This window comes from Passer domesticus, chromosome 1 (genome assembly GCF_036417665.1).
Source record: "Passer domesticus isolate bPasDom1 chromosome 1, bPasDom1.hap1, whole genome shotgun sequence".
Taxonomy (NCBI): domain Eukaryota; kingdom Metazoa; phylum Chordata; class Aves; order Passeriformes; family Passeridae; genus Passer; species Passer domesticus.
The window spans coordinates 10900568-10928124 of NC_087474.1; the positions used below are offsets into that span (position 1 = coordinate 10900568).

Genomic DNA, 27557 nt, shown 5'->3' on the forward strand with positions numbered 1-27557 from the left:
TTGCTGCTTCAGGATCAGGCTAGGAGTTAGAATAATTTCCCCTTGTACAGGAATGATAAAACTAGTTCTTGGGGTTGGGAGTGGGGAAGAACAGCTTTAGCAAAGTCAGATTCGTAATGGTGTAACCTGGCCCTTGCTTCATGTTTCCTTTTTCTCAGAGCTTCTTTAAGATTAACACCCCCAGTACTGATCAGAAAGGGAATGAGGCTGAAAAACACTCACAAATGTTTTCTCATGCTAGTTTATGTTAACTGGACCTTGACAACAAGGTAAATACTAAATCGTGGCATACCAAAATCTGACTGAACGTTGCCCAAACTGTCAAGCTAAACTGAACTTGATACAAAAGAGACACCCCTGACTGATTAGGGGTTTTCCCACTGCACCGTACACTCAGCTTGGTGGAATGTAATGTCAGAGACTGCTCAGGCTGGAGGTGGCTTATGCAAAGGCAGCTGGAATTACCACACGACAGAATGAAATCTGTCAGTATGAGACAGCTCTTTATATACCCAATAGCAGACATGATTTCAAACAAAACACCATTTAAAACTAGAGTTTTACATATACAAAAATATTTAATTTATATAGTATTCGTATGTGATTGGAGGAGTGAGTCTTCAGTAGAAGATCAAGGTCTGTCTTTGCCATGCAGAGCATGTAATTCTTGCTCTTAAATACTGAATGGTTAGAAAATTTTTCACATCGTTATTTTGAGAGGGGGAGCTTCTAACTGGTTTGGTGAATACTGTTAAAAACCAGCAATGATTATTTCAGTTGGACCATAGCACTGCTAAAATTTACTAAAAACCCCTAGTGTTCTAGTCACACATTGCAGATTGCAGCTGTAGTCAGATTGCAGCTGAACACCCAGAGAAAAGCCAAAGTCATCGTTTGACCCATGAGGGATCTTTGGTGATATCTGCATTTTCTGGGCCAAGTACAGCTTGACCACGAGTGCTCTTCCCAGCTGCAAGGTACCTGGAAATAAAAAAAAAAACACCACATAAACAAGTGAGAAACTGCTACATTTGGTTAACCACAGCTCTGCTGTCAAAGTTAAAAATACTCCCATCTCAGGAAGAGTGTAGTTTGCTACAACTTGTGTTGTTCCCACTCATCACAACAGTCTCTCCTTAACCCTGCACTTGGCTGTAGTGGAATTCTTACATCTACAGTGGAATTCAGAAGTCGAACATAAAATGCTACAGGTGGAGTAGAACCAGTTCATACAGTGCACTCATTTGGTCTACCCAGACAGTTTCTGGGCCTTTCAAAAGTAAATCAAACCCAATCTCCTATAAACTCAGAGTGTAGGAGGGAATTACATCTGCTAAACATGCAATAAACAGGATACAATTAACATACCCTTTCTAGGTTACAGAAGAAAATAGTGAGATTAATATGAAAGACCAAGGGAAGAAATCCAGTAACTTAAATATGACAACTGAGCACAGGCTTACTTGTTTGATACATCAACCAAGTTATCACTGTTGACAGCAAAAAGTTGTTCTCTGTGCGACTGCTTCATTTCATCTGAAACCCCATACAAGAAATGACCCATTCCTAGGAAAAAGAAAACAAAACCACACACTGCTCTGGTGCACTGCAATCTGTCACAGCCACGTGCAGGAATGAGAGCAAACTACAATAGGAATGTGTGCTCAAAAGGAATAGAGGCTTCCATCACACCATCATGCTGAGAGAATATCCAACTGAATCAAGCACAGTAAAACCAGGGTGAGGTAGTAACAGTTTCCTATTTAGGAAAAAAGCAATTCTATTTTAGCAAATGTCAAAAATCTGAACATAATAGTGGTCCAGGAAACTTAGACATAATTCATTCTGAAGAGTGTCAGTTCTAACAACTTTAAACAAACTGCATTTCATGAAGCTTCTGTTTTTGGAGCTATTTTATTTCCCATGAGTTGTGATGTATCTGCAACGTGAAGGTTTGCTCACAGTTTTGTACTACACACAGAAATCTGCATACAAATGCTTTAATGTTTTGTTGGAGTACTTGCTCACAGCATTTTAATCACTCCTTGAACAACCAGAGAACTCCAAAATAATCACAGAAAAGCTTTTTGTCAGGCAAATAACCATAGGTAAATAAAGGTGGCTGGGAAGATTTGAGTCAACTAGTCCAAGCTCCTGCCCAAGGCAGGGCTGACTTCCCAGCCAGGTAAAGTTTTCACATCCATCTGCAGTGCTCCAGTGACTCAAAAGCATGAAGGGACAGGCATTCCTTGCACCAGTTCCCAGGCCTCTGGAACAGAGCTCTCCTATTCAGTGCTCTGTTAAGATCTGTGTTCAAATGCCAAAGAATGCTCGTCATCCCTCGCTGATACCAACACCCAGAGTGCAGGCACTGCACTCGTGTGCACCTCACACCAATTGCTTTTTAACTGCCCAGACCAAAACCAGGTCCTGACAGATAAAAGTTTCATTTGAAGTGCTCCTGTTTAAAAAGTTAGTGCTAATACAAACACATTTTAAAATAATGCTCATCTTAACCTTGTCATTCCTTTGTGTATGAGAAGGAAACGTGTTTTAACTGGGCAACTGAAATTCAGCTAGAGAACAAGTGAGGACAGCAAAGCTACATGTCAGTAAACTGAAAAGATACTACCAATGCATCATGAAAGTGCAGATCTGCAAAGAAGCTAAAAACACCCTCCACCCCAGCAGACCTCTGTGCTTTAACTTTTTCAGAGAACATATGCACAAAGGGCTAGTGACATTCACAGTCAATATGCCTGCCTGAGTCAGGAAAGTAATCCCTCAGCTCTTTTTGAATCAGAGGACCAGTATTTCTTTTCATTTGTCTGCATATAATGCTCTCCAAACCTAAAATAATTTCCTCAATCTACCTCCATGTGATGCAGAGGAGCAGTAACACAAAACTTCAGCAGAACCTGAGCGGATGAAGTGTTTCTGAATAGGAGCAACAGGAATCAATAGAGTCATTGACACTGTCATTATCTCTCATCTTCCAAACACAAATTTTATCATCTAACACAGTTCAGCAAACTGTTTTCTTCCCTTTAAACTGAAATTAAAAAGCAAACAAACACTGACAGCCCTGGGAGGATGATGAGAATGTACCTTTGTCTGAAGGAGCTATTGGTGCATCCACAGCAGCAAACACTGCTAGTTTAGCTTCATCAATATCTTGCTGTGTGAATTCTCCAGATTTGGCCCATTCAACTGCTTTTTCAAATGTTTTCAAGGTGGCTAATGAATTTGGGTCTCTTAGAAGAAAAAGAAAACATAAAAATTAATTAGTTCAGTCTTACAAAATGAAAAACCAAAATTCCTTTATTCTCACTTCATTCATAATTTACTATGCATCACACATGGGGAAAAACAAATTATAAACTTCCTTTTTTCATACAAAAAGAGATTCTGGGGTTTGGTTTTGCATTTCTTTTCCAGAAGAAAGTAGTCTTACAAACCAAGCAGATTCAGAATTTTAGACACACAGCTACAGATCTTCAACTGCCTAAAAGTAGTTCCAAGATGGTGCAGAGAGAAGTGGTGTAATAAAAGCAGGTGAGGTAAGCTGTTCACAGTGGGCTCAAAAAGCACCACTGCCATTACTGCCCACACCAGGAATATTTATGCCCTATCTTCTCTCTGTTGCTTTTCTTGCCACACCTGTTTTTACTCTCTGTAAAACAGGTGTCACAGGTTAACTACTACTGGCAAGGACAAGTCCTACCATGTTGAAACTTCACAGAAAGGCCAGACTGCTCAAACCTCAGTCAGGAACCCTGACCAAGCACTGTGCCAGCCTGCCTTTGGGCTAGGAAAACGACTGAAGCCAGGACTCCATCCACACAACAGTGCTAGTGGGGATTACAACTGTAATACCTCCAGTTCAAATTTCATCAGAAAGTGCCTCAGTAAGCTAAATACAGGGTAACTGTTCTGGACTGGCAAAAGAGAAGAAAAGAAGGAACAAGTCGTTCTAGCTTATCACCAGCAATGCTTTCTGCTGAATCTCTGATGATTTCAGCCAGTTCCTTTAAGGAAGATGCATATTTTCAAACTCAGCACCTTAAGGAACATCACCATTCTACTTCATGGTCTCAAATTTACAGTAGTCTTTAATTTTTTTTAGGGCCTCCTTAACCCAGAAATAAACAAGTGAAAGCCAGTTATAGATAAACCTGAGATTGAGACAGTAAACACCGAAGTGCAGATGTGCAGCAGTGGTTGCTACCAGCAGAGATAAATTAAGCTTTCCCAAGGATACAAACAAGATAAAGCAAGGATGGTTTTATTGGGCAATCTAACTTCATTAGCACTGAATCACTCACTTAATTTCATCCCTTTTACTTCACTTCTTCTTTAAAGACTGCTACAAGGAAGTCAAAAATAAGACAGCGAAATGCAATCAGTGGTCCCCTTAGCCATCAAGAGGAAAGAAATGCACTGTTACCTGTAGGAGTAGAATGTGAATATGCCATTTTGACTAAGCTTAGCACCTCCACCATAAGCCCCTCCTTTCTCTCTGATTTCCGTATGTAGGAATTTAGCTGTCATCAACCGCGCGAGAATTCGAAGGCTGAAATGAGAGAAACAGAAGCAGTGAAGATGTGAACTGGGCAAGAGTAATAGCCTCAACTGCCTCTAAAGCTCACCCAGATCCCCATTTGCAATGCACTGCTGCTCGTAATCTATGACAGTTTCAACAGCAATGCTCACTATTTAATAATAGCTGAATAATGTCACAACATTGTAAGATGGGCACTGAAGAGGGGCACTGAACTTTGTTACATGCAACACGACTGTCAACTCAGGACACATCCAAGTAGGCAGGGCTGTTTATTCCAGGGTAGGGGACAGCAGCCCCTCATCACTTAATCTCAGCATTCACAGGGCTGCTCTGGGTCCAGCCCTGCAACAGCTGCTTTGTACAGATTTTGTGACAAATGCACTGCAAATCATTTTCTATCAACACTCCATTTTCCACAGTCAGCCCAACCCTTTCTGTTTTGCTTTGTGCTGTGCAGTGCACAGAGAGCTCCCTGACGTTGTGCTTCCCACCTGGCATAGTCTGCAGCTGTGTAGGGAACCGTTCGAATGCATTCCCCGATATAGTTCACTGGGAAGGGAAGTACAAAATGGGTCTTCATCTGGCAAGGCTTGAAAGTAGGATCCTAGGAGAAGAACACATTATTGTCACAGCAGCAGAGACAATTTACCCATCTGATAACTTTCACATTTTTGAGAGCTAAGAAATTCTGCCAAACATACAGACACACAAATGCTAAAGCTGCCACTTATCCTACCCTGCAACCAGTGACACTGCCCCTGTGCCTGTTCCTGGATCAGCAATCCAGCACAAAGAGTTGCCTTGGAAAACTAAAGGAGAGGGGACACCATACACCAGCTACCCATCCTTGCAGCCCCCCTTCTCAGTTTTGCAGATTTTCAATCACTACCAAGGAGTTTGGATTTAGCCACGGATTTACTTTGATTGAAACACGTGTTTGTAACTCTCCACTTGTGTCACACATGTACATGTCACCACATCATATCCCAACCCATCCATTCTAGACATTGAAAACAGAGTCAGGAACTGTGTACCCACAAAAAAAGTAAGCTATTTATGACAGCCGCTGTAGTATAAATTCGTGCTCAAACATCCCCTGCAACAGACTCAATTCTTGCTTACAACCTCACTTCCAACCTTCCAGTCCCCTTCAATGTCTCTGGGCCTCAGCACAGCCCTTTGCCTCTTTGACACATCATCTGCTTGTGTGCTCACTTAGCCACAAGCAGATCCTTACACACCAACAGCATCACTATTTCAGAACTTCCCATCCTTTCTTAAATTCAGAAACCCCATTCCCAGATCCTCACACAACTCTGGCTGGGCCGAGCAGTGTATTTGCAGCACTGGGCTGAGCTCTCCCTGCCCCTCTCTTCTAAAAGGAGAGTTCAGGGTATGCCTTTCATTCCTGCAGCCAAATACAGATCTTCATTTGCACCTAATTTTCACTAATGCTCTTCTGTGAGGTGTCACTCTCACTGAGAATCATTTAGGGACGAGGCCAAGGAAAGGAAGGGACTAACTGGAAGTGACTGAGTTTGATGGTTAGTCCTGGAACTGATGGGCATGAATTATGTTTCACTGCTTCTGTAACAGTTTAAGATGGACCATTACCATCAGTAACAGCCTTGCAATACCAATATCCCTCACCAATAATGTACTTACATTAACTAATTTCCTTGTGATCTGCAAACCAGTAACCATTTCACTTCCCACAGGTTTCACTTCCGAAGATTTCTACAAGAGAGCCAGTTCTCATATTAAAACATGATTTAACAATTTAGACCAAGACTACTAGAAATGCAAACCCTTCCACTCAAACCTCTCTAAGGCAATTATCAAACCATGCCTTCACAAACATAAGCAAGGTACTCAATTGCTTCTTTATATTTTCTAAACTAATGCCAAATTATTTTCTTCCAAGAGAAGTCTGGCACTGAGAGACATCAAGACCCTGATTAAATGAGGCCCATAAAGTTACAAACTATCATTTCACTCAGGGGTAAGGAACTGGGAGCTGATTCCAGTTTCATCAGAAATTAAGACAGATCTGCATAGTGACAGAGCAGATCCTTTGTCAACTCCATTGAATCAAGCATATTTTGTGCCAAATGTCCTGAACACCCTGATAACAAAACAAACTCATATGCAACTGAGGAGCTGCACATCATGCCCTATTTGCTTTTGGCCACCATTTCAAGTAAAGCTCAGCTAAAAGTTTTATGCAACAAGGAAAGGAAGAAATTCTTTTTCCACATCCCACGCTGAAGCAGTAACCCCAGGGTAAGGCTTAACAGCTGATCTCCTGCATTTCTATTGTCCACTGTGCTGCAGTGAAGACACTCCATGGCAAAACACAGAGCAGCTGATCACAGATGTCTGGCAGATTTCGTCAGACATCTCCACATGGACACAATATCTGAGCTCAAACTTTTCTGACTGCATAATGGTACTGACATGATCAAGTCAATTGTATTTGATGCCCTAATCACAAATGACAATTTCTCACCTCAATCACATGTGGACGAACAGGTTTTCTCTCTTTTTTACTTCTGGCTATGCCCTTTAGAAATTTCTCTACTTCCTTAGATGCTGCTGGTATCTGCTGAGGTGCTGCATTCACAGAACATCTATCAAAAATACATATCAAGTTTTTAAGTATGGTTTTGTGTTTTCAGAAAGTCTTTTATAATTTGTACCACTTTGTCTTTCTAAATATTTTCTATTAAATCATCAGAATGTTAGGTCAGTGATCTCAGGTAATCATTAACAGAGAGAAAGGCAATATATTCAATCTAGCATCTAATGTGAAAAAAAAGAATTACAGTCCAATTGCTGTTCTTTTGCTCATCCTAGAACACTTTCAGACCAAAAGTTGAGCAGTAGCTGTCAAACCACTTCTGTGCACAAGACAGGACTAGCTCAGTTTTGCAAACAAAAAGGTCTCTGAAGGAAAATAATGCCCTCTTTATCCTCTCTTTACAGGCAGCCCTAACATGCTTTTGAACACTACAAATATCTACATAATTTCCTTTATCATTTCATGCTTTAAAAAACAAAACTTTGCAACTTATGTCACTTCAAACAGACCCATCTTTGGAACTCATGCATCTGACTTTAAACTCCTTAATGTGCTCTCTTTACCTTTTCCAATATATGCATAAAGCAAGTTTCAGAATGTCACTGCTCTCCTTTTAGGAGCGAAACAAAAATCCAAATCAAACTATATTCAACTGCTACAAAACAATTTAACAGTATTTGTCTAATGGGCACCTTGAAGAGAAAAGTAAAAGGCAGATTTTTGACTATTTCTGTAAAATTGCACAGGTCACTTACAAGCTTTGGGTACAACTCTTACCTACAAAATTTGCTGCAAGTTTCTCAAACCATTTGAAAACTGAACAAAGTGAGCTACCATATCTATTTCTCTGTAAGCAAGGGGAATTTAAATGAAACATTTCTGTAGTCTTCCCATGGACGTCTCATTTCATAAAACCCCAGTACACCATGAGGTGCACTGAGAAAAGCATTATTCACAGGCCATGGCCTTTGTTTAACCAAAATGTCCCTTTCTTTTTAGCTCACCTGATGTTGTCACTGTTTAATAAATACTTCTTAATCCGTGGTAGTTTGCGCAGTACTGGTTTAATATCAGACATTTCTGCTATTCTCTTCATCAATTTCACCTGTGCAGGAAGGGAAGGCAGAAAGACCACAGATTAAATTAAAAGGAAGAATTAACACAAACGAGCCTGTAACTCCACAGTCAAGGATTTGGGCCTTGCTGAAGGGCATTATTAACTTCTCACCTGATCCATCCCACTGAACATTTCCTGCAGCTCTCCAGAAGGTGTAAGGTTTTTGCTGGCTCTAATAGAGGCATATAAATGCCCACAATCTGGAATACCATTTGACAGCTCCTGGGCAGTCTTCTTAACCAGCACTCTGAAATGTTCTTCCTCCTCAAATCTTGGGCTGAAAAAGAATACAAGCAGGTCTCATGCAAAAGGACATCACTGAAATTTATTTTACTGAATCATTCATCATGCCAAGTTCAAAGTGCATTTAAACTGTTGGTTGTCCATTTAATCCACTATACAGTCATGCTTTTGATGCAATACATAAGTTTAGAAAGACATTAGAGATAGAATTATGAAAATAAATCCCAAAGTAGAACCTCTAAGAAGAGAAGAACGATTGTGGGAAGAGCGAAAAAGAGAACCCCAAAACACATGCAAACCCACAAATAAACAAAACCCAAAGTACTGTACTTGTTAAATATTTCACTCCATAAATTCATCATGTCTGGCAGATTTCTATCCAAGCACAGAGATGAAAAGAGCACACCCTGAAGGAAAAAAATAAACAAAACACAAAAAACCCTTCACACAAAACAACCACAGCAATGGCCCAAGAAATGCACAGTAACTTTTTATGGAAGTGATGTAATTATGCCAACCTAATGCTACACATGACAAAGTCTAATGCAGGCTGTGCTACTGAAATGAGAGCAGACATGAAATGTGATTGCTCTTCTCACAAAGCAAGACTGGCAATTCCTCAATTTCTTCTTTTCAACAGCAAGCAACAGTTCAGACACAAAATTTCATATTTTTTCCCATAAAGTACAAGTTCTGTTCTGGGGTGCACCTTTCTCCAAGGGAATTTCCTTAATTTAACTCCAGGATCCACACAGAGCAGACCCCCAGCAAATTTGCAAAAATCTCAAGAAATATTGCCAGAACTGTTACGCCCAACACACAGATCTAATGATGCTGCCAACAGTGACATAACACGTTAACAGCAAACTTTGTGTGTAACACCACACCTTTCTGGCCCCTACTCTCGGCTCCCAAAATATTTTGGAGCACTCAAAAATATGGTGACAGATGCTAGCAAAGCACTGCCTTAGACACAACACCCACATCAAGCACTCCCCTTAACACAAAACACTCAGTTCCTGTAATTATCTAATTTATATCTTACAAGGACTTTCAATGCACATTAGCTTGACCCTCTACCTGGAAGCCCTGACTGACCCTTAACTACAGAACTGTTCCTGCAAGTGTAACATCTGCAAGGTTTTGACTCACTTACCTGTTCGTAGACATCCAGGTGTGAATCATCTGGAATGATATGTGGGCTGACAGACATACCACCTGTTTTTAGTTCTATTTTCTGGGCTTGTTCCCTGTAATCAAGGGCTCCACATCCCATCCTGTGAAAAAGAGAGAGATTTTTCCCTTTTCAGTGCATGCCAAAACCAAAATCCATGTAGCATTAGTGAATTAGTCTGTTTAGGACAATACTAGTTTAGCAACTAAACAATCTGGGGCATTATCAAGCAAACATAATACTTCATGTCTTATAAAAACTTCCCACCAAGCTTTTCAATTAAAGCATCCTGCTAATTTAAAATGCTGTATTAAAAAGCATGCTTTATGTGCAGGCTTGCTACCAACATCCTTAAGAACTACATTAATAACATAAATTGGTCTCATGAATAAAAACAAATTCCTCCCAGCCTAGGTCACTTGTTCTGCTCTGTCCTCCTCTCTCCCTTGTGATGGGGTCATTCTTTCTGTCCCCACATGGCACAATTGCACCAGAAGTCTATTCAAGCAAAAACTTTAATCTCTGCTAGGCTATTTCTCATTTATAGAAACTTTCCAGTCTGTTGAGGGAATGCTTGGGTTGACACTGGGCAAAAAGGCAACACAGACTGGTGGAGAAGAGGAAACAATTCAGCAACACTGAGGAATAAAGGCTTTTTTCTGCAGGAAATCAATTTATCAGCCTTTCCCTTTTATAGTAAGAACAGATGCTGTAATTATTAAAGGCAGTATTAGTATTTTGGCAAGCTGTATTACAGCCTGTTGCTTCAGCTTCTAAGAAAGCAAACCTCTCACCTGGTAATGACGTTGCAGAAGAGTGGCACATATGGCTTGAGCTCCTCAGGAAGCGTGTTCAGGCTGGAAACAGCTCGGAAATAAACCACCCCATTGGTTGGCTGAGCACAGTACTGCACAGGAATGTCATCAGCTAGGGATAAAAAACAAAAGCAAAGAATAACCAGCAAAGAATAACCAGCAGTTCCTACTACAAACACACAAAAGTAAAATTATTTCTTACAAGAACATCCCATTAAGAACAATTTTATTTCACAGCCACTTCTTGTTTACATTTTGCACATTATACTGAATGCTGGACCAAAGGGGTTTTTCTGTTTCTGTTCATAGTAAGGTAATGGACACCTGGACAATTTGAAAAGAGAATTCTTCTAATAGAGAAATAACAGATCAAGTAAGTAGTAACTTATTCCTGAACAAGCCAAAAAGTTTTTCTTGCTTATTTTTGCATATGTTCAAAAATTGAGGAAAGCAGCTTCTTGCAGTGTACACTTTTCCTAAACCAGGTCATTAGAATATAGACATTAGAATTTTCCCAAAACCAGGTCACTTTTTGCATCAAAATTAAACACGCTTGACACTTGCTGATAATTTTTGAAGAAAAATGTCTGTTAGAAATATATGAAAGAACTGTATTTACCTGCAAAATTTTGACAGAACTGTAACAAAATTCAAAACTACCATCTCCTATCAGTCCCTGAGGAAACCACTAGCAAAGCAGGGAAAAACATGCACTGAAGTAATGAGGAATTACAATAACTTATTTTTTCCCCGTGGCTCCTCTATTTCAGATTCTGTAAGAACAGGTAGGGAAGCACAGCAGTAAAGAAGGCTTGCTGCCCTTGCTGCCAAGAGCTGCGCAACCTGGGTAAGCCTTTGGAAAGTGAGGAGATTGCTCAAGAGCACTAAATGTGCCAGCCAGAGACTCCTCTGACGGCAGGGCAAGGTGGGAGCATGCCTGCAGCAGGGAGCTGCCATCAGGAGCTCCTGGAGCCCTGGGAAGGTCAGGAGGCTGCTCCATGTCCATGCTGCCCCTCAGAGGCAAAGGCTCTGCAGATCCACTGCCAGTCTGCCAGAGGTGCTGGGCTGGAGTGAGGAAAAAGAGCACAACTATGGGCCACAAAGCCAGTCTGTGTGCTGGGCAAGGGGCCACAGCTGGGCCAGCAGCCAGGGCACAACCCAACAGTGCTGCTCTTTGGGACACGAGACAGTGAGACACCAACCTGTGAGTGCTGTCTCCAGCACAGTGAAGGGGATTTTGGGCTCGATGTCAGACACTTTTAAAGCTGGGAGACAAGAGGTATCCTGAGGTTTGCTTTGAAGAGCAATTAATTCCAAACCTATTAAGAAGAGAATAGCAAATTGTCATTTTCAGCTTGTCATGAAAGTGCTGTCAAGACCTAAAACCTACTGAGATGATGCAGAAAGACTCAAGAGTTAGGTCTGGAGTCTTCTATCAGCAATTTTGCAAATATTTTCCTAAAGCAAATTCTGCAGATTAGCATGTAACAACAGCAAAGAGAACACTCTTGTTAGATTTTCTTTCCAATCTCCTCTTCACAACCTGTTTACAGTAACATGTAATTTAATCTTTAAGTGACACCTGCCAGTCTGTCCTGTCACTCAGCTCTGCAAGCATCGACCCAGACCTGGCAGATAAGAAGCTTCTTTCTAACCCAATCCCTTCCAGCTCCTACTCAAGTGCTCTGCCAGAACACTGATGCAGCTAAATTGTTGTGATTACTTTCACATTTCAGACTTTCAGATACTAGCTGGTCACCTCTGAGTACTCTCCAATTTATCTCTGTAAGTAGAAAGCCTCCTCTGATTTCGTGCTCCCCTATCTCCTGTCACACACCAAAGCTTCAGAAGATTAACGCCACACTTTTGGAGGATTTCTGTGACTAGACACTGCTTTAACAAAATTAGATGACTGCCCACGGTTTTCAAGCATAAGTTATTCTCCAGAATAAGTTAAACCCAGCATTACTTTTATAGCTGGCTTTTTAACCAGAAAATGTAAGAAATGTAACTACAAAATGTAAGCTTTACAGGAGCATGGAGCAGACCTCATGCTCATAAATAAACAGCTTCAAGGTACATGGTATGTAAGTACCTGAAGAGAGGGTGCCAAGAGGATGGAGCCAGGTTCTGCTTGGTGGTGCTGAGCAAAAGCACAGAAGGCAACAGGCACAAAGTGATGCACAAAAAAGTTCCAATTGAACATGAGGACGAACTTCTTTACTGTGCAGTGACCAAGCATGGAACAGATTGCCCACAGAGGGTGTGGAGTCTCCCTCTCTGGAGACATTCCAGAATCCCCTGGATGCAATCCTGTGCCATGTGCTCTAGGACATGAGCAGGGAGGCTGGCCCAGATGACCCACTGTGGTCCCTTCCAACCTGACCCATTCTGGGATTCTGTGAATTCACCTTCCACCCAGTGCAAGTTAAAGAATAAACAGACTGGTATTTTAAAACAATTTCCTTTTTTCTGTCCTAATGAAGACATTGATCATTCTATTTTTGACTGTTAAAACTAATGAAATATACCAACCATCCACTGTAGCGTAAGCACTGCCCTGCATAGCCCTGTAATACATACACACAAATTTGCAACAAAAAAACCCCCATCCCTTTAAGAGCAAATGCTGGAGAGCACCTGAGAATTTAAGATATTCTACAAAACAGCTAAAAAATGGTTATACATATGAAAATGTGAAAAAGCAAGTTAACCTTTTTCAAAGATTTGTGTTTTTTCTTCTTCAGAAAGTGCATTGACCTTTTTTTCCAGCTTTTCTGCTTCCATTTTAGCTTGTTTATCATGGTAGTCTTCCTCTGGACTCATTGCCAGAGTCAGTTTGTGGGGATTATCCTGCAGAAATACAACCCAAAACAAAGCATTAATTCTGAGGGCAACTTCCTTGCCTCAGCTTATTGCTCCACCAGCAGCAGATAAACAGTCTGTGCATCATTTGGCTTGCACGTTATCAAAAGTATCACAACCACACAGACTGAACCCTTGATTTCATACAGAACAAGCTGCTGTGGGGAAGAAGCTGCTCACCACAAGAACAAGCACCAACAGCCTTCTGCTAAGTTTCACTCTAGAGTCAGAATCCCTCAAGAGCACAAAATACTCATTAGTTTAATTAAATCCAGGTTAAACAACTGCACATAACACTACATGCTGTAAGTTCTATCTGGAGGGTGTTCTAAGATGGGGAAATTCTGTTAAATGCAGGAGGCTTTGATTTTCAACCTCTTTCAACCTGCCCAAGCTTGAGTGCACAGAGATCCCAAATGATGTAGAATGTGCATGCTTCATCCTGCTCAGAAATGCTTTACACGTCACCCTTGCTGCCACAGAAATCCAGGCATTACACAAGTGTCATAACTGCTGCTGAATTCTTCTTTGTTTACACCAGACTGTGGAATTTCAATATCGAAATTACTCAAGCAGCTTCCATTTTCCATAATAGGAAAGGGAGGCCAGCCAAAAGACAACCTCAAAAAATGCCCATTTCAATGTAGCAGTCAAACAGCAACATCTGGCACTGACAGCAATAATTTGGGACAATGTAATCAGATTCTGTTCTACGAGTTTATCTCCCCTGTGCATGTGTGAAAAGACTACAGAAACCTGACTACAGAGTTAAAGAGAGAAATGTGAGATTAACCAGCCATAGTAAAATGGACAGGATGAATAGCATTCTCCCCCTTGCTCTCTGCCTGACTGCTTTAATAATTTCCCAGCACAAGGTACAACAGTGCATAATGATGCACTTATGATGCAAGAACACCCAACTTTTCTCATCATTTCCTGCTGAGATGTGCCTTTGCCTCAGCATCCTCAATGTAAAGGACATTCACAAATGCACCTGTATTTCTTCCCTACAGAAGCCAAAACCTTAACAGCTCCCTACTACCACCAGACACTAGTAAATATTCTTAAGAAAACTGATACCACTGTCTCTTGTTAGTTTTGAGTATATTAAAACCCAGATTTAGTCCAGTCAGTTACAGGGTGACACTTATACTAAATTTGCCTTTCAAAACAAACAAGTTGACTAAGGGGAAAAAAATAAATTAAAAAAAAAAAAAAAAAAACAACAACCAAAAACCTACCAAGAAAAGCAAACAAACAAAACAAAGCCAACAAAACAAACAAACCCCACAAAAAACCCACACCACTTTTGCACTGCTATCACTGGAATTTTCTTTTCTGGAATTAACTAATTCAGGGCTTCAGAACTATTCAGTGTTATAATGCCTTTACTGGATATTTTTTATTTCTGCAAAAACCGCAGAAGAACATATGGAGAGGAAAAGAAGAGAAAGAGTAGAAAGTAATTGGCACTGACAGCAAGATTCACACAGCAGTTCAATGAACATGAAGAACACCAAGACAATGTTACTTGAAACCAAATCCTCTGCAAGGAAAAGGAACCACACCTTGCTATGTCAATACTAAGGAACACACTAGTCCAAAATTCTCTGTTCACATCTGAACTTCTCATCAGGAAAAAGATGTGCCCTTCTACAGAAATCACAGTTTGGTAAAAAATTAGCAGTTTATCAGTGTTCTTTTAAATGTGGTTCCAAATGACCAGCCAGGTAATTTTTTTCCACTTTGAAAAGTGGAAATTTAAACCATTAAAATTAGCATGTTTCATTGGAATATATTGCTGTCTAAGCCACACCTAGAAACAGGCAATATGATGATAAAAAATTTAGCCTTCAGTTTAACTTCAAATACAAAATTGTGTTTGAAAATTAATACAATACAACTTTCTGTTGGTTTGCCTACCTTGAAGTAGGTTTTAACTTTTTCCTGAAGAAATCTGGGATTTTCTTTAAGACACTGCTTGAACTGAGAGACTTTATCTGCAATCTTCAGAAGCTCCACTGGATCCCCATCTAGATTCCAGCATGAGGCTATGTACTGAATGGGAAAGAATAATTAGGTAAGCAGGACAATCCATCTGCATTTCTATAACTGACAGCACCAGTGTTTCAAAAGCACCTTAACACTTATACTTGAACAGCAGACACAGAGTGAGTAATCCTAACATAGCTGTAGGGGGAAAGATATTGTTCAGATAAAGGTTCTATTCCATCACCACCTCTACCCTGCTCTCTCCATTCTTGCTTCTAATTTCACCATACCAAACCACCATTTTTTTAATTATTACCTTTTTTTTTTTTTTTTGCATGGGCATATCTGGAAATATACTGTCATATTCTTTACTCCCTCACATTAAAATTAATTTTTCAGCTCAAGAAAAAAGGAAAACAGACAGAGGTGGTAGAAACGAAGTAGTTCATACATACTACAGTTTTGTATCAGCTACGTTAAATGATTTATAGGAAGGTGACTCAAACATAAAGTATGCAAATTAGATGAGACTTTGGAAAAAGAAAATACTAAATAACCAGAAACATCCCCAGGACATTTCTTTTATTTTCTAATTTGAGTATGCTCAAGTTGCTATTGAAAGTTCTCCAAAACAACACAAGTGCAAGATACCAAAAATTTCTCCATTTCTACTCTGTGTGAATGGGGAAAAACCAAAACCAAACCAAAGTATAAAATCACTGTCAAATCCACCTTCTCTTTTCTCACCTCTTTACTTACAAGCAGGTTCATAAGCCTTCAATATTTAACAATACTTTTAAAATAATACCTATTTTAAAATAATAATTATTTTTTACTATTCTGTGGAAATTCCCTAATATGATCCAAAGCAGAGTATTATTTTAGAACGTGCTTGAGCTTATTCTCCTGGCACAGAAGCAGTCACTCCTCATTTGAGGCCGTTGTGGAGTCATTGCAACAGTTCAGTTCTGGTTCTCAGTAGGCAGCCTGAAGGTTTAACCATGCATGGAGGAGGCATTGTCCAAGCAGTTTTTGAGCACTGACAGGCTTGAGGTCATGACCACTTCTTCAGTGTCATGGTTCATCCCTGGCAGGCAGCTCAGCTCCACACAGCCACTCACTGTGCCCCTCACAGCAGGATGTGGGGGGAGGATCAGAAGGCTGACAGTGAAGGAACTCATGTGTTGAAATAAATGCAGTTTAACAGGTAAAGCAAAAGCTGTGTGTGAGCAGAGCAAGCCAAGGAATTCACTCCCTGCTTTCCAAGGGCAGGCAGATGTTCACCGTGCCCAGGAGAGCAGAGCTCCATCATCACATATACTGGTGACTTGGAAAGACAAACACCAATCCCCTCTTTTCTTCTTCCCTCAGCTCCTGCTGCTGAGCAAGGTGTGGGACAACCCCTGGGTCATTTGGGGTCAATTGTTCCCTGGTGTCCCCTCCCAGCTTCCTGTCCATCACCAGCCTCCTGGCTGGTGGGGTGAGGGGGACAAAAAGAGAAGGCCTTGACACTGTGCCAACACTGAGCAATAATGGAAACACCCCCTGTGATTTCAGCACAAACCCAGAACACAGCCCCCTTCCAGCCATGGGGAAGAGATCTAACTCTATCCCAGCCACCTGGGAGAGCTTGTTTCAATGTCTGACCACCCTCTTGTGAACAGCTTTTTCCTAATACCAACCCTGATATAACCTATCCCGACTTTCACAGGACTTTTGACAGTCCCACACAACATCCTTCACTGTTAGATTGGAGAGATATAGATTTGATGGATGGACCATGGGATGGATAAGGAATTGGCTGGATGGTGACATGCAAGCAGCTGCATTCCAATGGCCAGCATCCAAAGGAAGATCAGCAACAAGCACTGCCTGTCCCTCAGGGCTCTGTACTGGGTGCAATACTATTCAACACCTTCACTAATTACACAGCCAGTGAGGGAACTCACAGCAGGTTTGCAGATGACACCAAGCTGAGAAGTGTGGGGGACATTGTGGAGGGAAAGGATGCCACCCAGAGGGAGCTGGACAGGCTTGAGGAGTGCACCTACATGAAGTTCATATGAGGCCAAGTGCAAGGTCCTGCACTGGGGCTGGGGACCCAGTGACCCAATGACCAATAATCAGTACAAGTTTAGTGATTTAAGGTTTGAAAGCAGACCTGTAGAGAAGAGCTTGGGGATATAGGTAGATGAGAAATTAGAAATGAGCCCACAATGAGTGCTCCCAGCCCAGAGAGCCAATTGTATCCTGGGATGCACCAAAGAATCATAACCAGCAGGGCGAGGGAGGTGATGCTGCCCCTCTACTCCACTCTTAGATCCCACCTGAGGTACTACATCCAGCTCTGGGGCCTGCAGTGCAAGACACACATTGACCTGTTAGAGTAGGTCAGAGAAAGACCACAAAAATGATCAAAGTGCTGGAACACCTCTCCTACAAAGACAGCTGAGAGACTTGAGGTTATTCAGCCTGGAGAAAGAGCGAGCTTTGGAGAGACCTTACTGTGGCCCTTCAATATATGAAGAGGGCTTACAAAAATACTTTTTAAACATCCTGTACAGACAGGACAAGCAGCTATGGTTTTAAACTGAAAGATTACCGATTTAGATTGGATATAAGAAATTCTTTACTATGAGGATGGTGAGACAGTGGAACGGGTTGCTGACAAAGCTGTGGGTGCTCCATTCCCTGGAAGCGTTTGAAGACATGTCTAAAGTGCCCTGAGTAACTGGATTTAGTGAATGATGGCCCTGGTTATGGCAGGGAGGTTGGACCTGGATGATCTTCAGAGGTCCCTTCCAAAACAAACAATTCTGTGATACCTATGATCACTTTAGTTATAACTAGGTCCCTGTAAGCAGGCCCTCTTCAAAGCCAACTTCTAAAACACGATTTCAGGGAAACAAACTGAAAAGTAACTCTCCTCTATGGGAGTATTAACACTAAATGCTGCAAGACTGGTCTTTCACAGCAAGAAATATACAAGAGCTTTCTTTTCTACAATGAAGGCATAGCAGTTGACTTAAAAATGTTGAGGGATAAAGTTATCTGCACAAATATTTCATCAGACAGAATTAGTTGCAACATCTGAAGACACGCCAGAAAGTACTGACTATTAAAGTCAGGCGTATTTGGCCAGATTCACCATGAAACATGACAGGCACTTAAATACCCACAATTTGCCTATTTGGCTGTATGGCAATCTGATTTGAAACCACTTTTGTTTGTGCTCACCCATTTACAAATCTCCTGTTAATCCAGGGCTCTGCTTCTTTGCCTAACTGTATATATCCAGGAATGAAACCCTGCTCATGCAAAGAATGTACATCACCTGAGAGACAGAAAGCAGAAGAGCCACTGAGGAACTGAAGTTGCTGCAGAGCAGAAAGGAACAGAGGAGATTAAAGAATGAGTGGCTGCAGGACACCCTGATTTTCACAGTGACTGCAAATACTGCACCTCACTCATTCCAAATATAAGATGACTTGCAGACTCCTTCAAGACACAACATTCTGCTGTGGAATGGATTTTCTGTAACAGTTTGGTATTAAAATTTGAGGCCAAGAACTGTATTAATGTACATTTTCCCTTGAGAATTTAGAAATTAACTTGCAGCAGTACAATCCTGAAGTCCACAGAAAAATACAGTACTTCTATTTGGCTTCTAGAAAATACAGAGGCATCTAGCCAAAGCACACAGCTCCCAGAGCCAGTATGATATGCCCTTCACAGAATAACCAGTGCAACTACAATCAAAGCTGCTATTCAGGCAAAGACAACAGACTCACTGCCTGATTAACTCATACAGTGGGAAGTCCACAGACAGTCTGACAGCTACTGAAAAGAAAGATGTACACAATATGACAAAGGAAGAGCCCTTAAGTGCAAAGTTTTACATATCAGGAGCTGACAAAATGACCCTGTATTTTATAAAGACATAGGTGGTAGACTTTTTTAAACTATTATTAAAAGAAACACACACACAAACTTACAGATGTCAGGGCAAGTCCAAAACTCGTAGACTGATGCTTCAACTGTATTTCAATTTTGTGAAGTAGAGCTTCAATCCTATCTTCGTCAAATCCTTTCCTATGGGAAGGGATGATGAAAGAAGGAAATCATATCCATTAACACTGATCACTTTAAGTGAAGTTATGAAAATGAATTATTAGATCACTAAAGGAAGCATTACAACATAATGTCTTTCACACTGAATAAAAATTTATATGAAATAATGTAATCATGTTTGTCATATAGAGAAACTGAACTAACATCATTAAACTCCTGAAGTTTATTACATTATTACATTAAACACTGATGAGAACAAACTACAATAAAGGAAGTAGCAGACACAAGTTGTAAGAGTACTGAACAATATTACTTTTGCTTTGGTGCCTTTATTGTAATATAACTAGATTTTTAAGGCATGTTATTATATACAAGTCTGTATTATTACATGCCTACATATTATTATATTAACTAAGAATAATCTTTAAAAATTAGCATTACTCACACAATAACTTCATCGATTGTTCTGTCAATTATCTGTTTCACAGTATCAATGTCTCTTTCAGCAATACCCTGTAGACCCACACTGAAATAAGCTTCTCTTGTTGACCCATTAAACCTAGAGTAAAACATAACCAACACAGTGGTAAGTTCTAGAACTTAAGGATTAAAGCTGCCAACAAAAGCATAAGGGAAAAAAGACCCATTGTTTCCACATACCCAAACACACGAGATTTAAAAGCTAGGTAGAATATAAAAAAAAAGTTATCAAAGAGGCAAGAAATGGAACTTAAAAGCATTTTTTGTTCAATTTCAGTAGTAGTAGCAACTGTCAAGAGAACACACAGTATATGGTTTTAGAGAAAGAAAAACAGCTACAGAAGTAAAGCTGGTATTTTCTGTTAATCTTCCCATGCATCTGTAATTTCTTTCATATGAAGAAGTCTTTTTAAGGTGAAAATTTTAGCTGTGTGTAACACCAAACACATACATTCTACTTAAGCAGGGGAGTGGAACAGTACTTCTAAAGCAGTATTTGTAAAGTAAGTGGTTAAGGTGAAGTTTTCCACATTTACTGCAATTGTTATCAACTGTATTAAAAAAAAGTTATAACAGTAAAGACAATCCTGTCCAAGCTGTCATGCAGGGTTAACCACACAGCTCATCTTTAGAGAGACAAAATGGCATTTGCAGAAATACAGAACACCAAGAAGTTCAAAGCCAACAAACAAAAAGCAACAGGTGCTCATGCACTAGTAAAAATCACTATTACACGTCTGAAAACCACAGAAGGAATTCAATGGCAGGCTCAGGCCCTGGATTCTGCAATACTCATCTCTGGACTCAAACTTAGGCTTCTAAATTCATCACTACAGTCACTAAGGCAAATTAAAGCCAGTTCACTCAACAGTTCAACTCTGTACCAATCCAGCCAGCCTGGAAAAGGACCAGCTGACAAAAAAATACAGCACAGTCCCTACTTCAGTGTCTAAAGAGGGATTTCTACTGCCATGCTCTGGAATATTAAGCTGTCTACACGACACTGGCATGCATGACACAGGACTTGCACAAAGCCAACTACTTCATGTAGAAACAGGTCAAGGCAGGTAGAGTAAGACACTAAAATTATGGGTGAGTGAGAAATTAAGGTTTCCCACTCAAACACCTGAGAGAGTCACTGGAGAAAAAGGCATGATTTTTGTCACCCTCAAGTCTAAAAATCAGACAGATGAATCGTGCCTGGAAAGCACTTCCTTCTTTGTGCTGACAAAAAAGGCAAATTCTGTATTGAGGTGATGGGAAGTTAACAGCACCTGATTGCACAAAGGCACATGTGACAAACTACTAAACCATAGAACTAAAACAAAAAAAGCAACATAGTTACAGAGAAGAGCTCACAAACACTTCAGAGTAATACTTAAATGTCCAAGATGAAAACCCATGTAAATTAAGACACTGAAGGTAGTCCATATTTTATTCTATCCATTTTTATGGTTCATAAGCAGTAAACAATACAACCTTGATTAAACCAACTTAGCTTCTATCCAAGTACTTTGATGAGACAGCAGTTAGATCTGAGAATGCTTTACAGCTCACCAGGAGAAACTTTTATGATGTTTTAATATTAAAATAAGATTACTCTGGTGTAAATTGCCTGTATAAGAGATGAGTTCTTCCAACTCAGAAGTACTTTTTAGTTTTTCTAACACTGCTTATTGTGATGAAATGTGAATTGCAACACTTACCCAACATCAGGAGAAAAATCTGTACCAACACCAGACTCAATTAAGGCTTTGTAAAAAGGAGAATTCGGCCCATCAACCAACAGTGAAGACAACAGGCTGAGGGTGAACGTTTCAAAAGTGTCTGTAATACTGAAGAAAAACAATTACTTCTTAAAAACCATATGTGACACCCAGTTTCACCAAGTCCATTTCAAAAGAACTAGAAAACAAAGGTAGAGGGAGCAAGGGAGAAATAACTGTCAGCTGTGAAGCCCACATTAGACCTTAGGGAAATAAGAGGGCTCTGCATCTTTCACTTGTTATAACTACCAGGAAAGCAATTTAAATTGGGTTGCAAGGGGAGATAAGTTAGTGGCAGGGTCATCCAGAAGAGCTTGCACATGGCAGGGAACTGAAAGGAAGACAATGTTTTCAAATGTCTCATCCACTGAACGGTTCTTTAAATTAACACCTGATTTTTCTTGTGTCTATCTGCTAAAGCAAATTATTCAGCAATTAAACTTTTATTTACTAAAGCAGGACTGATCTACTTTCCCATGGCATTATTTTCTTTAGAGATGACATTTATCAAGAGGGACTGGGGACAAGAAACATGCCTGCACCTTGCTTAGAGATCTAAAATGAACCTTCTATTCAGAATTTCATTTTGATATACTTACTCTGTCAACAAGTAGCTGACACTGACAGTGGTCTGCTTGGAAGGATCAGCAGCAAAGGAGTCTAAGCCACATGTTACCCTGTGTTCTCTCTATAAAGTACAATAAATGATACACAATAAACTCACAGCACAAGTTACAAACAAAAAATAACTTGCATCTTCATAGCATCAAATTTCCAATTATTTAAAATAATTTTACAGATGCTCATGAATAAATTCAAGATCCATAAGTAAATACACAACACACATTATCTTAAAAAATGAGTGGCATCTCAATGTTTAAAAGTGGACAATACAGGAGAGGTTGAAGAAAGTTGGGCCATAAATAACATTCTGAGCTATTTTGGAAAGAAATGTTTACACCTCTGGGCAAGCCAAGGAGGAAAAAGAGGAGGTGGGAGGAAGAAACGATGAAAATTATTTCTGACACCAATGTCTGAAAGATTAGATACCGTTAGAAAGCATATTTCCTGACACCAAGAACCAGTATTTCTTTCATTAGCCCTAAATGCTTTCCATTAATAAGCGCTTCAGTGTTTCAAATGACAAGGGACTTGAAAACTGGAAATAAGAAAAACAAACTGCAGGCAATCATTACATTACTGAAATTCAAAAGTAACTGTAGTTTGTCTCCTGTGTAACCAAAAATAAAAACACTTCAGCTCATTTACACAATTCTAAGCAAATTAGTAACTCCAGCAGGTTAGGTTAAAATATTAACCTGAGGGGGTTTTGGATTTAGTGGTTTTTGTTTGTTTGTTGGTTTTACTTACAGGCTTATCCCAGAGTTTCTGTTTTGGGATGTCAGTATTTGAGTCAATTCTTTCAAATTTTATCAATGCTTCCTCATGTATTTGCTTCAGATGTTGCTCCAGTGGAAAATTACCATAAGTGAAAAATCTGCATTTCAAATAAAATATTGGGATTAAGCACTTGATTTAATATGAAATTTACAGCAGCTACCTGTCTTATACTCTGAATTTCATGTGCTTTCCAGTAATTCTGTTACATTTGGAGTGGAAAATAGTTTGGTGGGTCTTCAACGTATACAACACATATAGAACTCACAATCTCTTGATAAAAGCCCACATTTCTCAGCTTGTGGGCCAAAAAACACTTTATTATCTTCATTACACTCAGTTTTACTATGTTCAAATTTGTTCAGTTGCAGGTATAGACAGTGATCCAGAAAAAAAATATTGGTAAATGAAGCCAGAAACCCAGCGCTCCCAAGTTTCAGAAGTGAAAATTCTTATGGTCCTCACACTTTAAGATACAATGATCCATGTCCTAGGTTTTGTCTATCTATAAAACACGGCTGGGTTCCACGGGTCACTCCACCAAACACACTCCCACACCTAAAAGACTTCCACTGGACCAAATATGAGCACAAGCAGTGCCTCAGGTAAATCTCATCCCCTGACTAAAATCTCAACACCACTACAGCAGGATGCTTGGGATGATGAGAACAATCAACAGATTGTAAATTCACTGTCATGACACAAGCTGATATTCCACAAGTGAATTTATCAGCATAACACACTGGGCACAATATTAGTACAGGAGAAATAATTATTTCCCTGCATGTAACTTTCAAATTGACTTCCAGTTTAAACAGCTTATTAATACCAATCAAATCAGTACCTGAATCAAATTACTATGCATTATTTAGAACTCACTACAATGATGCAGAAGGAAATTAAAAATCATTCATTTGTAACTTCTAACTCAATCTGTGTTACTTCAAAGAGGACAGGAACCCCTAGATTAATCTCTACTGCTTGTGTCTTAACCCCCTAACATTATTGCTAACATTATTATTCCACGCTGTTCTAACTTCTGTAGGGCCCAAGTTATCTTTGTTGCTGGCCACATGGATAAAAACACTGTGCTTCAGGTTTTCTCCTCACAAAAATACAAAGAAAGCACTAAGCAATAACCTAGGAAGCCAGTCACCAACCTCACATACCTGGAATTGCTTGGATGATAATGTGTGGCATGGAACTGCTTAAGCTGCTCCCATGTAAGGTCAGGAATACATAATGGATCTCCACCAGAAATTACACCGTAAGTGTGATCAGGAAGGATTTTGTTCTGTAGGTGCTGTGCAAATATCCTCTCATTATCTGTCTTAATAGGAAAACACCATATTTCAGTGAAAGCCACCAAAACATATTCAAAAGACAAAAGGTGCTCGCTCAGTGAGATCTCAGAGCTCTAACTTACACAACCTTCTCACATGCAGTCCCATGTATTTTAATAAAATGAGCTATGGTTCCATACTAATGTAAGAGAGTATTTTACAATAAAATCCACTAACAACGTGCCTTTCTATATGTAAACAAACTTTTGACATGCTAACTTTAAAAAATAAAATCTATGCAACAGTGTTGACTTTACTGAGGACTTAAATTTTCAAAGGGAGGAATGGGAATCTGTGGTGCAATAACGCCATTGATAACTAACAGCTGAAACTACTTCACCATCTGTAAGAACTCAAACCAAACATCCACAAAACTTACAAATGCGCCTTTCATTTCATTAAAAACAACTCCTTTGAAGACTAGAGGTGTCTGAGGATCAGATGGGTTCTCATGTTCTAACCTCCAACCTTCTTGCCTGAAAAATTAACAGAAAGTGTTGAGAGTTTGAACGTTTTTTTGATTTGGGGAGGGGGCTTTTTTTAATTTTTTTTTTTTTAATTTAAGGTTTGCATACATCTCAAACTGTCTTACCAGAAATCTAGCTGACGTAAACATGGAAAGAAAGCTGCATCCAGATACACTGACAGGAGATTCTGGAAGTCCTTGGGATTTTGTGTCGAAAATGGATAGAGTGTGTAATCACTAGCTGCATGTCAATAAACATAAAAATAATCAGAATTTTAGAAAGTCTAAGATGCATTTTGCCCTTGTTGATTTTTAATTTCTCATCCATATGAATAACTGGAAGATAAGAAACATATTAAATGAAATGTGTTTTTGCTAAGGAATACACATATTTAACACGGCAGCTATTTTACCATGGAAACTTTGCTTTAGCCATATATCCATATAAATAATTAAATGCATTTTTGTATACTATAAAGCTCCAGCTCTACTGGGATTTTGTAACTGACAAATGAACAATACTTATTTTGCTGTCTTGCCTTGTGAGCTTTTTAATACCTCACAACATTCACACCCAATAATAATGACTCTCCAAAGCCAAATCAAGGAGAGCCGACAGACAGCTGTACTGCAATAAAACCCCTTGCATTTTAAGTGGCATCATTTCCTTTGGACTTACCTGTGAATGCATTCATAAAAGTGGACAGTGACCTGTTTAACATTTTAAAGAAGGGATCTCTGCAGGGATACTTCTGGGAACCACAGAGCACCGTGTGCTCCAGAATATGTGGGACGCCCGTGCTGTCCATCGGAGTGGTTCGGAACTGGATGCTGCAAGAGAGAGCACAGAGAGGAATGCAGGCTTTGCGAGAGAAGTGCCACTCCTGCCTGCCCCCGTGATTTATGGGAGCACCACCACTGCCTAACAGCTAACATGGCACACACCAGAAGCAGAGCTTGACTTCTTCAGATTCCTGAGTGCTCAGCCATCTTTTTCAGAGGGAGCACAGCCTCTGCACTTCTTTTTCTGGAGTTAGCACAGCAGTTTTCAGCACACGAGTAAACACATTTATTTTTATCTAAAAGGCTCAAATAAAAAAAATTCATGGAAGGTTATGGTTGCATAATCTCTGTCTCTGAAAGTTCGCAAGGCAGGAACTGGACCTAAATTAAACACTGATCCTGTTTTGAGCAGCAGATTGAACAACAGACTTCATGATATCTCTTCCAACCTGAAAAATTCTAAGAAGCCCTACAAAGGAAATACTGTCCTCCTTGTTATCACAGAATAATCCAGCCACGATACCAGATTACAACTGAAAAAACACAAGGTGATGTGGAGATTGAACATGCAATACCTATATTAATGTCTTACCTGAACAGATTATTGGAGTCCTCCCGAGCCACATGTAAATACCTGGCTCCTGTACCATCGTGACTAAGCTTCACTGCAGTCAGGAACAGCTCAGGAACAGCTGTCACCTGCATTGGAAGAAAACATCTGTAATGTAGTGTGACTCTAGGCAGATCAAATAAATTGTGCATGATATAGGAATCGCAGTTTGTTGGTCCTATACATAATAGTGGCTTACACCGTATTAAATTAATTTTTTCTCCTTTGGTTTGAGGAGAAAAAATAATTACGCAAATGGAAAATAAAATTTAAATTAATTTTTAACCTAATAAAAATATACTACCACCAAGGAGCCATACTCTTATGGTACAGATAAAAATTCAATCCAAAATACAAAAAGAAAAGGCGTATATTCAAGGCATGTATCAGTGGCTAGGGCAGATATAGGAAAAGCAAGGACCCTGTTGTACCACTAGCTCTGTCACTAGCAACCACTTCTCACAAATATCCTTTACTCTCCACTCTTGCTTTTTTCCTTTGAAAAAGAAATTCAACATATTTCCATGGCAGCTTTCCAACACAGGTATTAAAACCATCTTAGGAAATAACGTATTACTTGAATACGTTTATCAAAACACACTCACACAGTGAAGTCCTGTTATCTGTCAGGACTTTTAGAAGGCCTCACTGAATGATCACATTGGCAGCAGACATACAAGCTCGTGGGATGCAATATTTACTCTAGAATTAGCTGCCTATAAGAATATATACTAATGGCACTTAAAGTATTTGTCTGCAGAGAAGTAACTACAAGGAACTCCTGAATCATTTTCATGACTGACCATCCAAAGCAAGTATTTAATGCGCAGACGCCTGGCCTCACCAGTGCCTTATGATCACGGGAAGTTTCTGTACACAAACAGAGCAAACTGCGGCGGGGCTCACCTGCTCCACGGTGAAGCCGTGGATCTGCTCGCCCACCCGGTACTGCAGCGCTCTCTCGTTCGCGGTAATGCTCTTCCACCTCCACGCCCTCCGGCTCAGGGACCTGAAACGACACGACTGGCTCTGAACAACCGCGCTGCCGCAGCCGCGACCGACACCGGCCCCGGCGCTGCAGGGCCCCGCGCCCGGGCAGGGGCTCGGAGCTCCGCGGCCCTCAGGGGCCGGGGCCGCGCAGGGGAAGGGTCCCCGCCCGCTCCGCGCTCGCTCACCGGCCGCGGCCCAGCAGCCCCCGGTAGCGGCTCCACATGGCTGCGCGGGGCCGGGCGCGCCGGGCCGCACGGCCGAGCGGAGCCGGGAGCGGAGCGGGCCCCGGCGCAGGCGCC

General features: G+C 40.4%; 1 protein-coding gene across 1 annotated transcript; it reads right to left on the reverse strand.

Moving 5' to 3' along the window:
- Positions 1–484: 484 nt before the first annotated feature.
- PITRM1 (pitrilysin metallopeptidase 1) lies at positions 485–27557 on the reverse strand. Its single transcript, XM_064391587.1, has 27 exons — positions 27444–27557; positions 27175–27277; positions 26251–26357; positions 25555–25706; positions 25002–25116; positions 24789–24885; positions 24236–24396; positions 23040–23166; positions 22268–22356; positions 21609–21737; positions 19868–19981; positions 19347–19443; positions 15283–15417; positions 13209–13347; positions 11697–11813; positions 10474–10606; positions 9662–9782; positions 8836–8912; positions 8374–8539; positions 8150–8250; positions 7074–7194; positions 6230–6301; positions 5056–5168; positions 4448–4573; positions 3109–3254; positions 1464–1566; positions 485–981 (listed from the first exon to the last, which is right to left on the reverse strand). The coding sequence occupies exons 1-27, from the start codon at positions 27479–27481 to the stop codon at positions 888–890; spliced, it is 3093 nt and encodes a 1030-aa protein (XP_064247657.1). The 5' UTR covers positions 27482–27557; the 3' UTR covers positions 485–887.